Source organism: Triturus cristatus, chromosome 7 (assembly GCF_964204655.1).
Source record: "Triturus cristatus chromosome 7, aTriCri1.1, whole genome shotgun sequence".
NCBI classification, from domain to species: domain Eukaryota; kingdom Metazoa; phylum Chordata; class Amphibia; order Caudata; family Salamandridae; genus Triturus; species Triturus cristatus.
In genome coordinates, this window is record NC_140590.1 from 714,262,018 (window position 1) to 714,274,387 (window position 12,370).

The window sequence follows — 12,370 nt, forward strand, 5'->3', positions numbered from 1 at the left end:
GGGTGGGAGGAGTAGTCCCTGGGTCTGAATAGGGCTGCCCCTGACAAACACAAAGCTGGCTCCACCCCCTGCTGGCCAGGCTGAGGACTCTGCCTCTGCTGGCACAAAGAAGGCTCCACCTCCTGCTGAGCGTCTAACCACCCTGCCCCTCACTCTGAAAGGAACCAGGTGCTCCAGAGCAGAGCACACCCAGGAACCGGTTTGAGCAGGGGAATCCCCCCACTGGAACAAAGAGAGACAAAGACTTGGAGGGGTATAAGAAGAGGACCCCAGACACCTAAAACTTTAGATCACTCTGGAACTAAGAAGAAACCTCTGCCAAGGAGAAAGCTGGAAGAAACTGAAGAGGAGAAGACTGCCTGCTTGCTGTTTTGCTTTGCTGCCAAGGAGAGGGGAAGGACTTTGCTGTGTCCCCTTCTTTTGATTCTGATCTCCAAGGGCCTGAGAAGAGCTGGCTCCCTGTTAAGAAGTCCCAGGAACAAAAGGACTTCACCACCAGCTCCCCTGGAACTCTGCTGAGAGAGTTCTGACCTGCCTTGGAGTGCTTGCCCAGTCTTGGGGCTTCAGGAGGTCGTTTTGCTGTGTTGAGGGAGCTGGGAAGCAGAAGCGTGAACAAGAGTGACTGGTACCCAGCGCATCATCCGATTGCGTGTCGCAAGACGAGAGTGCGTGGAAAATTTCATCGCGGCACCATCGCAACACGCAGGGTCTCCGCATCGCCGAGTGCGTCGAGCATCGTCCCGAAGCGTGAAGCTTCCTGCCATTGCGAGGGTTGTCGCAGAACCAGTTTGCGGGCCGCACCACTGCCGGTGCGTGAAAAGTCTCCAATCGCTGCGTGCGTCGACGCAGAGTCCCGTTCCGTGGCGCATCGAGAGTTGCGGCGCCGGAAGGCAACGCTGCGCCACGCATCGCACCACATCGAAGAGTGTCGCATCGAACCTGTGCGTGAAGCTTCCCCCTAAGAAACCTACGCAACGAAAGCCAAAGGTATCGCATCCTCCCCCTACAGATCGGAGCCGGCGCATCCACCTCTGCTGCGTGAAGCAGGGCTGCTGCAAAGCCTCCCCAGGATCTCAGGAGCATCGCATCGCCTTTGCCATCTTCCTTGTTATAGCTTTTGGGAACCTTATCGCAACTACAGGTACTGTTGGGCACGAAAGTGTCGCATTTTGTGCAGTGAGAGTCGCATTGTGCAGGACACTGACTTTGACATCCTGGAGTACTTTCTGCAAACTCTTGAACTATCCTTAAAGTAACCTTTTTGAATTATATGTTGGTTTGTCTGTAATATTTGGTCTTGTGAAGTTTTTAGTAAAGATACATTATTTTTCTAAAACTGGTGTGGAGTAAATCTGTGGTGTTTTCACTGTGTTACTGTGAGTGTTGGTACAAATACTTTACACATTGCCTTTGATAGCCTAGACTGCTCAGGCCAAGCTACCTAGAGGGTGAGCAGGGGTTATCTTAACAGTGTATCCCCCTTTCCCTGACTAGAAGCAAGGGTCCCTACTTGGACAGTGGTACCTACCCTGCCAACTAGAGACCCCCAGATCAAACACTAGCCCCCTTCCAACCTCTGAGGACCAGTTGGGGGGGGCAAAGATCTGCACTTCTGTGCCCAAGGACAAAGACCAGGAGGAGAGCTGGCGCAGGGTACACCGCTCGTTGAGCCAGAAGGCCTGGAGTTCGCTACCAGGAATGAAAAGAGCCCAGGATAATCCATATCAGCTCAATATAGCCGGAGTTAGGGCTTTTCAAAGATCGTTGCCCTTTTCTGAGCTACGGAGCGTGTGGGGCTCCACCGCACCTTCCTTCAATTGTTCCCTGGGTAGGCCAGAGCCCGGGGGTGGGGGTCGGCACAAGGATTAATTGTTTATTTTAACAAGGGAGGGGACGTGAATGCCCCCCCCTCCCCAGGCTCATTCTTACCTCTGGGGTACCCATCTCTCCAGGGGCCAACACAAAAATATTGTGAAAACGCTGCCACACCCCACCCCCAACTGTAGTGGGCCCGTCCTCTGTTCCTTGTGCAGTGTCTGGTGGGAACAGGACGGACACCACACAGCAGAGAAATCCTGCCCGCAGAAGCACTAAGGGCAGCCAGGGGGTAGGCTCTTTGCGCTGCCCCCAACGTGGGAGGTATGTCTTGAGGTATCCCTGGTGGGACCAGGAAAACCCTGCCCTGGAAAAGAAAAAAGATAAAATTGTGCAGCTCTCCGGCACAGCAGGAGTGCCGCTAATAAAATATTTATTGCTACTAGCTGTATGCCCTGCGGGGGTTCCTTGTTTGAATCTTTGTCTTGCCTTGTGGTGGGCCTAGGAGGACAGGGACACCGACAACAAATTAAACAAGCATTTACAATGCAATAGGTCTCGCAATGGCATTGTTTTGAGCTATTGCCATTGAAATTTGTATTATTTTTTTTCCCCTTTGTGAAGCATTAATCAAGTAATGGCATTGTAAATGACAATGCCTTTTATTTATGTGTTTTGAAAATCTACAAGCGGTGCGTTAACACGCACTCTGTACTTATAGTTGTTGCTTATGAGAAGCAAGGCTGGCAGTAAAAGAGGCTCAATCACTGCCAGCCTGTAGCAAGGACTATAAGTACAAAGTGCATGTTTATGCACCGCTTGTAGGTTTCAAACACATAAATAAAAGGTATTGTCATGTACAATGGCAATAGTTGAAACTCTTGCAAATGTGAGACCTATTGCATTGCCTATTTAAGCTAGAAACCGGTTATGCAGCAGATGATGAATTATGTGGAACCTGCGGCAAACCCATAATTATTTTTAAAATGCTTATATATTCCTTATATCATCTATTTCATTTGTAAAGCACTCTAACATCTTTTGGTCCCTCTCTCACAAACAGTTCATTTGTTTTATAGTGCTGCTCATACCAGTGCAGGGTGTCAGAGCACTTTACATCACACACATGCATTGTACAGACAGAACGATTCATTGGTGGAAAATCCAGTCTCGCAAATGTTGATCGTAGCACATTTCCCCTGGCAAGAGCTGAAGTGTTTTCATAAAAGGTAGTGAGTGCATCCGTCCAGCAATAGTGTGGGGTTGAAACTGAAGTGCTTAGAAGTGTTCACAACCATTCTGCCTGGTGTACTGTAAGAACTCCATCAGAAATATGAAATGCGTAAATCGGGGCACAGGCCAGCAGAATATTTGAAATTAAAACATTCCGCAGTGTCACTTTAGGGTATTAACAAACACCAGCAGGCTGCAGCTCCCTGATCGCGCCGCGCGCTGCCATTCATTGTGTTAACTTAAGCACACAGAGTCCCAGTGCCGTGGTGTGGGCAAGCTGTTATACACCGCACAGTGTTCTCATGGGCAGGCCGCTCTTCCCCTGTGCCTCTGATGCTTCAGTCTCAAGCCCCAGTACCATGCTCCTGGCAGCCTGTTGTAAACCGCACTGTGTGCCCCTGGGCAGCCCGCTCTTCCCCTGTGTCTCTGATGCTTCAGTTTAGAGACCGAATGCCGTGCTCCTGGCAGGCTGTTGTACAGTCTCACTGTGTGCCCCTGGGCATGCCGCTCTTCCTCTGATGCTTCAGTGTAGATGCCTAGTGCCATTTGGCTGTTGTACATCGCACTGTGTGCCCCTGTTAGACTGCTCCTTCTCTGTGCCCCTAATACTTCAGTCTAGAGACCTAGTGCCGCGCTCCATGCATTCTGTTGTACAGTTGCACTGTGTGCCCCTGGACAGGCTGGTCCTTCTCTGTGCCTCTGATGCTTCAGTCTAGAGACCTAGTGCAGTGCTTCATGCATTCTGTTGTACAGTCGCACTCTGTGCCCCTGGGCAGGCCCATCTTCCTCTGATGCTTCAGTCTAGAGGCCTACTGCCATTTGGCTGTTGTCCCACTATGCTAGTGGTGTGTTACGTCAGAATTGCCTCCATGTGGCCAGCTATACACGCACCACCCGTAATTACAGTGAAGATCAAACCCTCTCAGCTTAGTTAGTAATGTGTGCCCAATGACCTCAGAAGGATGACGAGACACAGAGCAGCCCTGCAGCCTGCAGATTAAACTGAAATTAAATCAGATCGCATCTTGTAGATTATAAACTTCACACTCTGAAGAAGGATGACGAGATAGAGCAGCCCAGCTTGCAGATTTTACTGTGTAAATTAAATGAGATCTTGCAGCGTGCGCCCATGCTAAAGTTGCAACACAGACTTACTAACTAGTCCGTGGCAGCCGCGCCTGCCTGGCGAAACTAGTACTTACTTGAAGTTCACTTACTTCTGTCTTACAATCTCAGAGTCTAGAAGACTGACTGTCTCACAAGGTCCGGTCCGGCTGCTCTGGCGGTGAGCCGCACGGGGTCACGGCCGCACAGCATGATGACCACCAGTGTCTGGCAGACTCCCCGCAGTGCCGCCTGCGATGATGCCTCTCATAATGCGCGGCCCGGGCCATCATGCTCGAGAGTCAGAGTGAATCTGCGGTCGATGCTGGGTATATTTTATGCGCAGCCAGCTGAGCAGCAGGCTGAGGCAGCAGTGCACTTGAGACTGGGACCCTCTCACTCTGGACGAGTCCCCGGCCGCACCGCTTCTGGCGACCTCACTTCCTGTGAGGTCACATCCGGATTACCAGTAGCAGAACTGTACTGCCCCTTCCTGGTTTTCTGGTGTCAGTCAGTGACTCACAGACAGCCGCGCAGCGCCACAAATAATTTTAATTAATGCAGCCAGGCAGGCTGAGGCCGCAGATTGTAACATTTGTAGCACTCACACTCAGCCAGAGCTGAGGAGCAGACTAAGAATCAAGATCCTTAACTGTTTGTTAACTGAGCCAGCTGCTGGTGGCAAGTCTGCAAGTACTACCGCAGGGAAGTGTCAACTTCATGCGTTTAAAATGTAAAGAACACAATTTAATAAACAGGCCACAGAATGCTCCAATGAACTCTGTCATTCTGCTAGGAGGCCTTGGGACTTGCCCCGGTAGCTGGGTTAGAGGCACCACTAAATGTTTAGATAGATGGGGGATTACGTTGTTGTTGCTGGGAAGAGGCCCAGCTGTTCAACGCTGTTCAAACAAAAAAAAACAAGAGAGCGAGGAGAGAAAGCCGGAAGGAAAGGGGGAGGAAATACGAGTGTCGTCTTAAAGATTCTGGGAGCTCCAGCCATCTGACGAACACACGCCTTCGGCCATTAGGAACACTGAAGAAAATAAGCTCTCCAAACAGTGCTTGTTTGGTACCGCCCTGTCTCCGTTCGGGACGGCCCATCCGGACTGTATCTCATGGCTTGTTTATATAACACGCCTCCTAAAGATGAAAATGCTTCACGACAGACTTGAAGCCGGCGATCCTGTCTGGATGAGCCGTCCCAAAAAGCGAAAGGGCAGCGGCTACAAAACCCCATTTCCAATGGCAGGCCACCGTTTAGCATAAACGGTGACGCAAGCGATGGAAATGAGGGGCGGGGCTTCAAGCCCCCTTCTGAAATATGGTATCTCACAATATCTCTCGCCGAGCGAGCAGCAGTTTGCGCTGCAACGCCAGTCGAGATCTAAAAAAGTGTTTGTTGGGGGGCTGTAGGAGTAAAGCAGACCCCTTAGAAGTAATCTTTGTAAAACTGACTCTGTTTGAGGGGTCAAGGAATCCACCTCCCTCGGGAATTTTTCTTTAATATTTATGAGGACTCCCAAGGCTGGGGCTTCTGTTCTACAGCTGGGAGTGCAGTATCCACTAGGGGCTAATTGTATGGTTGAATTTGATGTGGCCTGAAGGTGTTTAAAGAAAGTACAGGTTGTATAGAGCCCTCTAGGGGCAGAATCTAAGGTTGCATTTTATGTGATCAAAAAGTGATTCCCTCTAGAGGCTGTTTTTATGATTGTATTTTATGTGGCTTTAAAGTATATCAGTGGCGGCTGGTGAAGTTTGAGAGTGGTAAGGCTGAGCTTGGCCGTTGTTGTTTAGGTGGCGGGGGAATCATTGGTGGCGTTGGGGGTTCATTTTAGGGGGGGCACAGCACTTTTTGGGTGGTCGGTCGCCATTCCCTCGCCTCATTCTATTGCAAGGCCACAGTGCTGGCCTGGACTTACTCTGCCTGAAAAATCACGGCTCCTGCTAAAGATGGACATACTTTCATTGTCTACCTCTTTCTGGGGCCTTTCTCAGAAATGCCACAAGATTCTGTTTCCTTGCGTTTTTATGCCAACCCCCTCCGAATGCCAAACCACCCAGGCTGGAGACCGGCTTGAGTACTCCAGCATTCCGAATATAACAATCACATACATTTTTTTGTAAATAGTCCCTTTTGCGCCTCATTTTCTTTTTGTAGTTACTCCAGGACAGGGCTGTCCAACGTTGATGCAAGAGGGCTAATTAAAATATATGTTACATTTTTAGGATATACGAGTGCGCCTCTGCCAGGGTATTGAGCAAGAATTAAAGTCGCGTTGGCCATCCCTGGACACGTGTTTCGAGGTCATTACCTCTCGTCAGCAGGGAATAGGCATGTGTGTAGGATTGCTGCGTAGGCTGGCAAAAATTGTTCTCAGGTCCGGTACCGCTCGTGGCACGCAGGTGCGTAACCATGAGCTCGTCAGCCCCAACGGCTCAAGGGAGCCTGAATATAAACATGAATCCAATTGGTCGCACACTGCTCGTCCTACCAGCGTGTTACCCCAAAGCATTGTGGTCCATGAAGTCAGCATCAGCGAGTGCGCCTCTGCCAGGGTATTGAGCAAGAATTAAAGTCGCGTTGGCCATCCCTGGACACGTGTTTCGAGGTCATTACCTCTCGTCAGCAGGGAATAGGCATGTGTGTAGGATTGCTGCGTAGGCTGCCAAAAATTGTTCTCAGGTCCGGTACCGCTCGTGGCACGCAGGTGCGTAACCATGAGCTCGTCAGCCCCAACGGCTCAAGGGAGCCTGAATATATACATGAATCCAATTGGTCGCACACTGCTCGTCCTACCAGCTTTAAACTTTGGCATAGGCGTACTCGCCGACGCTACTTCATGGACCACAATTCTTTGGGGTAACACGCTGGTAGGACGAGCAGAGTGCGGCCAATCGGACTTTTGTTTTATATTCAGGCTCCCTTGAGCCGGTGGGGCTGACGAGCCCATGGCTACGCACCTGCGCGCCTTGAGTGGTACTTTACCTGAGAATACTTTTTATGGCAGCCTACGCAGCAACCCCACACACATACCTACTCCCTGCTAACGAGAGGCAACTACCTCGAAACTTGTGTCCAGGGATGGCTAACGTGACACTCATTTGCACTTTAAACTTTGGCATAGGCGTACTCGCCGACGCTACTTCATGGACCACAATGATTTGGGGTAACACGCTGGTAGGACGAGCAGAGTGCGGCCAATCAGACTTTTACATTTTTAGGATAATCACTGGCAATATGGATAAGTTCCATTGAGATTAATTGCACGTACATTTATTTCATGTGTATATCCTGGAACTCTGGCAGGGGGCAGGCCCTACATGACCTCCATTGGACACCCTTGATTGAGGACAAGTATTGCGGCGAGATTGTGAATACATAATTCACGCTTTGTGGGTCCCTACTATGAACTCTGCTCACACTATCTTTTCCATATTCCTGCACCCACTTTAAGGATGAAACACAGCTGCCCCCAAAACTTCTCCCAACAGTTCAGTCATATCTTCAAGTTCACCAAAACAGACCAGACCAGACACCAGGCTTATGTGTCAGTCTGAGGTGTGCTTACATACCTTTGCTGCACAGTCTGTGTTCATCCTTGATGCAGGAATTCCCATTCTCCCGAAACTCCTGCCCAGCCTGCCAACTTAAAGTGATTAATGGACACAAGGCCCAAAAACACAGAGAGGCGCAAAAGATAAAGCCATTGAGGAACCAGAGAACAGCGTTCCAGCTAGCCCTTCTGAAATCTTGAAAAGAATACACTCAGCATAGCACGGCAAATGTGCGCTACTCATTCTTGTTTAGGGAGTGATAGGGATTTGCTGGAAAATGGTCTGCTGCCAATGAAACCACACACACTGGAGCTCAAATGGCATCCACAGTCCTGCAGCGCGGGAGCAGGCACCTCGAGTCTGTGCAGTGTGTCATCAAAAGTACAGATGACAAACTGTACAGACTTGATTTCTTAGTCCCCGTCTGCAGCCTCTACCCCAGCCTTTCTCAGCTTGCCACGGGGTGGGACACACCCCCACCCTGTGATGAGTTGGGAAAGAGTAGGAGGGGGCCATGCTCCCCACTTCCTGATAGACGTGAAGCCCCGGGCACTACAGGGCTTCAGCCTGAAGCGCCAGGTGCTAACTTCACCCCCATGCCATCAGGGGGTGGAGACTGGTCCTTGAGGCTGTTTTTGCTGAGCTGATGTCCTCACAGGCCTCAGGGCTGTGAGATCGTCAGCCCAGTAAATGCTGTAGGGTATGGGCGTCATTGGCAGTGAGTCACTCATCACAGCAACAAACCAACAAGCATAGTGAGTGGCAGTGTGAAGCAGCCCCAGCTCCAAGCAAGAGATGTGTGTGTCATTGTTTTTTTGTAATAAAAAGAAACAGATTTGCGGCGCTTGCCAATAGGTTTGCGACATATTACCAGTCTTTATATGCACCCCGTGAGATTGAACAGTTCTTCGACGACATTCCCCAGAAGGTCCTCTCTGAAGAGGCCCATCGATCTCTCGATGCCCCTTTGGCCCTGGAGGAATTGGCCGCTGCTCTGACGGACCTGCGCACTGGAAAGGCACCCGGCCCCATTGGTTTCCCCAGTGAATTCCATAAAACCTACATGGCCCAATAAGGCCCTCCTTATTTAGCTGTGGTGCAGGAGGCAGCTCAGACTGCGTGTATGCCCCCAGATTGGAGACATGCGGAAATTGTCGTATTCCAGAAGCCGGGTTGTCCCCTAGAGCTCCACGCCTTCTACCGGCCGATCTCCTTTCTAACCGTAGAGGCGAAGCTCCTGGCCAAGGTGCTCGCCACCTGACTCATGGCCCATCTTCCTGACTTGATCCACCCAGATCAAGCGGGCTTCATGTCTCGGCAGGCCTCACGGCACAACATTCGTCGCGTCCACAATGCGGTTGCCACAGTGGACCGTCTTCATTGCCCAGCCGCCCTACTTCTAGCTGACATTGGGAGGGCATTTGACTCCGTCAGCTGAACCTATTTATTAATTCTCCTTGAACGCCTGAACTTCAGTCCACAGTTCATATAATACATACATATGTTATATCCGGGATTGACTGCATCCGTGCGTATTGCATGCAGCATGTCCTCATCATTTCCAATCGGCCAGGGCACCAGACAGGTCTGTCCGCTGTCTCCATTACTGTTTGCCATGGCCATTGATCCGATGGCGACCTGGGTCCACCTGGACGCTTCGATCAGGGCCTTTGAGTGGTCCACTGAAATCTCAGGCCGAATAGCCCTGTACACAGATGACGTACTCTTTTTCATGACTGACCCTCATAGGACAGGCCCCCGAATCCTCCAAATAATGCAGGTTTTTGGTGAGAAGTCTGGTCTCTGAATGTGATCAAGTCCACACTGTGGCCTCTACGTGGGTCTCCCGGCAACTATAGATGGGCTGCAGATCTTTCCCAGACTCAGGATGGTATGAAATATCGGGGGTCTTTATTGCAGATAGACAGGAGATTTCCAGGGCATGCACTATAGATACGATTCTCTCCAAGGTCAAGGCTGAGTTGCGGTCATGGGTGGGTCTCCCCCTTTCTCTATACTGCTGGTCGGCTATCTATAAGATGATCTCTCTCCTGCGGCTCCTGTATCAGCTACAGAACCTCCACTACCCCATCACACAGACCTGGTTTAAGCAGATCAACTCCTTGCTGAGTGGGTTTCTGTGGAGGGGGAGGGGGTGGGACGGTAAGATTGGTGCTCCGCACCTGCTTTCGCTCCGCTTACTGTGGGAGCATCCCATCCGCTGACATACAGTCGTACTACTGGTGGTATGGCTTGCAAGATGAACCTGCATATGCCTTGAAGAGATGGTTGCTTGGAGACCCCTCGCTTCACAGATACCTATATGGCAGTCCGAACATTCAGGCTGTCCCCTGGTCTCCAAAGTGGGACTGACAGTCCCTTCATCACATAAACTGGAAGAACCGTCTCACACGTGAGGCCCGATCTGGTGCAACCGCCTCTTTCCACACCTGCAGCAGCTGTAGGGCTTCCATGGTTGGGACCAGATTGGGATCTCCTCTCTGGGTGATGTCCTTCAGGGACTCATCCTTAAATCCTTTGCAGAATTGCAAGAAGAATTCTCCATGCCGCGCACCCAATTTTATAAATACTTACAATTTTGCCATGCTCTAGCGCCTAGTGAGTGTCCTCCTCTCTTGGCATTAAAATGCTTGTGTTACTTGAACTACCTCACGTCCCTCTCTAATGTTAGCCCACTGGAAGGGAAGCTCCTCATGGGAGACCTTGGGGACGAAATTCTCCAGGGTATGTTGTTGTTTAGAATTTTGCTTTGCTTTAGATAGTAGCAGCAGCTGTCTCCACTAACGGGCACCCTGGTTGTGGTGGTGGTGTTGGTGCTATAGAAGACAGCAGGATTTCTTGTTAATTCTCCACTCCTCAGTGACTTTTCACAGAAGATAATGAGCAAGCTGTCTGATTGATGTACTGAGTGGACAGTTTTATGTGTGGCAAAATTGTCGTGACACATGCATTTTTAGAATGTAATGTGCTGGCTCTACAGTGTGTGGCATGTGAGAAATTGCTTCATCAATTATTCTTATAGCAACATAGCGTCTAACTTTTCTGATAGACAAGTGATGCGTTTCTATCACCCATTATAACCGTATTAATTTTAATAACCTCAGTGTACGAAAAGCCATGTTAGCCCTGTTAGTACTTAGTCCTGTGACCTCTGTGTTAAACACATATGTCTATTTTAGATGAATTAACCAATTAAACTATCCTCCACTTTGATTTTCTTGTCACACAGGGAAACTGTCTTTACTTTATTAGATTCATTTCTAGGTGTAGCCTAGAGAAACCTTTTGATGTCTTGTCAACCTCATGTAATTAAAAAAATCCAAATAATAGATACAAAAAAAAGAATAAAGGGGCTTTGGTTCATCCTCCTCATCCATTGGACTGTTTAAATGTCATCATTGTGCTTCCACCAACACCATGAAAGAACCTCATGCTAACGAGTCAGTCAATGTAAGCTTTTGGCTCTATTCCAGAATGAGTGATCGTTCTTGCCTGATTACATGCGTACATTTTCTATAAATCATTGTGCTTCAATGGCTGGGCTGGTGGATTAGTTTTACTTTTCCATTTTCTCATTTGCCAGGTTATCTTCTGTTCCTTAATATTTTCGTTCTTTTTTTTCTTTACGTGTCCTGGCAGCTCACCAGGCAGCCCTACTGGGCCACTGCCAATCCTTTTATATGCAGTGCACCACATGAGGTGTGGCCACTGCTTCAAACAGTGTAACCATCCGTGAATGCTATTGTATATGTTTTATCATTGTTTTACTGTTCCATAACTGCCACCATCTTCAGAAGTAGTGTCTGCCTTCTTGCAACAGTTCAACAATCGTATACTACTGTTGGCTTTGCCAACGCTGGATGTAGTTGAAATGTTGTAAAGGAAACAGTAGAAGGCTATGTTTGTTTACCCTGTTTTTTTTTTCTCTCCAGGGGCTCCTATCCGAAGAGGAAGTGGCTCATTTGGAGCAGGCATCTGCTGTGGCCACGGAAGTAACCACCTCCATGATGAAGCTTAGACTTGAGGTGGAGGAGAAGAAGCGTGTGACAAACCTTCTTCAGACCGCTCTGGTACATTGCTTCATCCAGTGCTTTAAGTGGGATGAGAAAAGAAGGGTTGCCCAAATTAACACACAGTAATATTATTTTTTGACCTGACCTAAAAAGTGTGACTAGGATTACAAAATGTCTGTCACTAAGACACAACTGTACCAGGGTTGGGAGATCCCGTCATAAAATCCTTATTTTCAGTTCATTTGTTTCATTTGAATGAAGTCGAGATTATATTGCATCAAATGTGCCTGTTTGTTAAATGAGAGCCCAAGACCTAGAAGGTCTGATAATCCAAAGTGTCTTTGTTTTGACAAGTGCCTAATAAACTACAAGCTTCTAATTCAGAGTTCATCAGGAGGGACAGCTTAATCACATTCCCATACAAGCCAGCCAAGCAACTACTGCCACCAGAGGTCAAATAGCAACATTAATGTTAAATCACTGGTGGCCCTCCTTGTTGCAGACATCCAACCTTTTTAATGTTACAGTGAGTGTTCTCCTCTCTTTGCATTAAATGCTGGTGTTACTTTAACTACCCATTGAACTTTATTGGACTTGAAGAATAATGTGGAGCCTCACCTCAGTAG

General features: G+C 49.0%; 1 protein-coding gene across 1 annotated transcript in view; it reads left to right on the forward strand.

Moving 5' to 3' along the window:
• Nucleotides 1–12,370, forward strand: part of CEP131 (centrosomal protein 131) — a 467,091-nt gene that overhangs the window by 188,537 nt on the left and 266,184 nt on the right. The window contains exon 15 of the mRNA XM_085617399.1: nt 11,664–11,801. Within this exon, the coding sequence (XP_085473525.1) occupies nt 11,664–11,801 (138 nt within the window). The remainder of the gene's footprint in view (nt 1–11,663; nt 11,802–12,370) is intronic.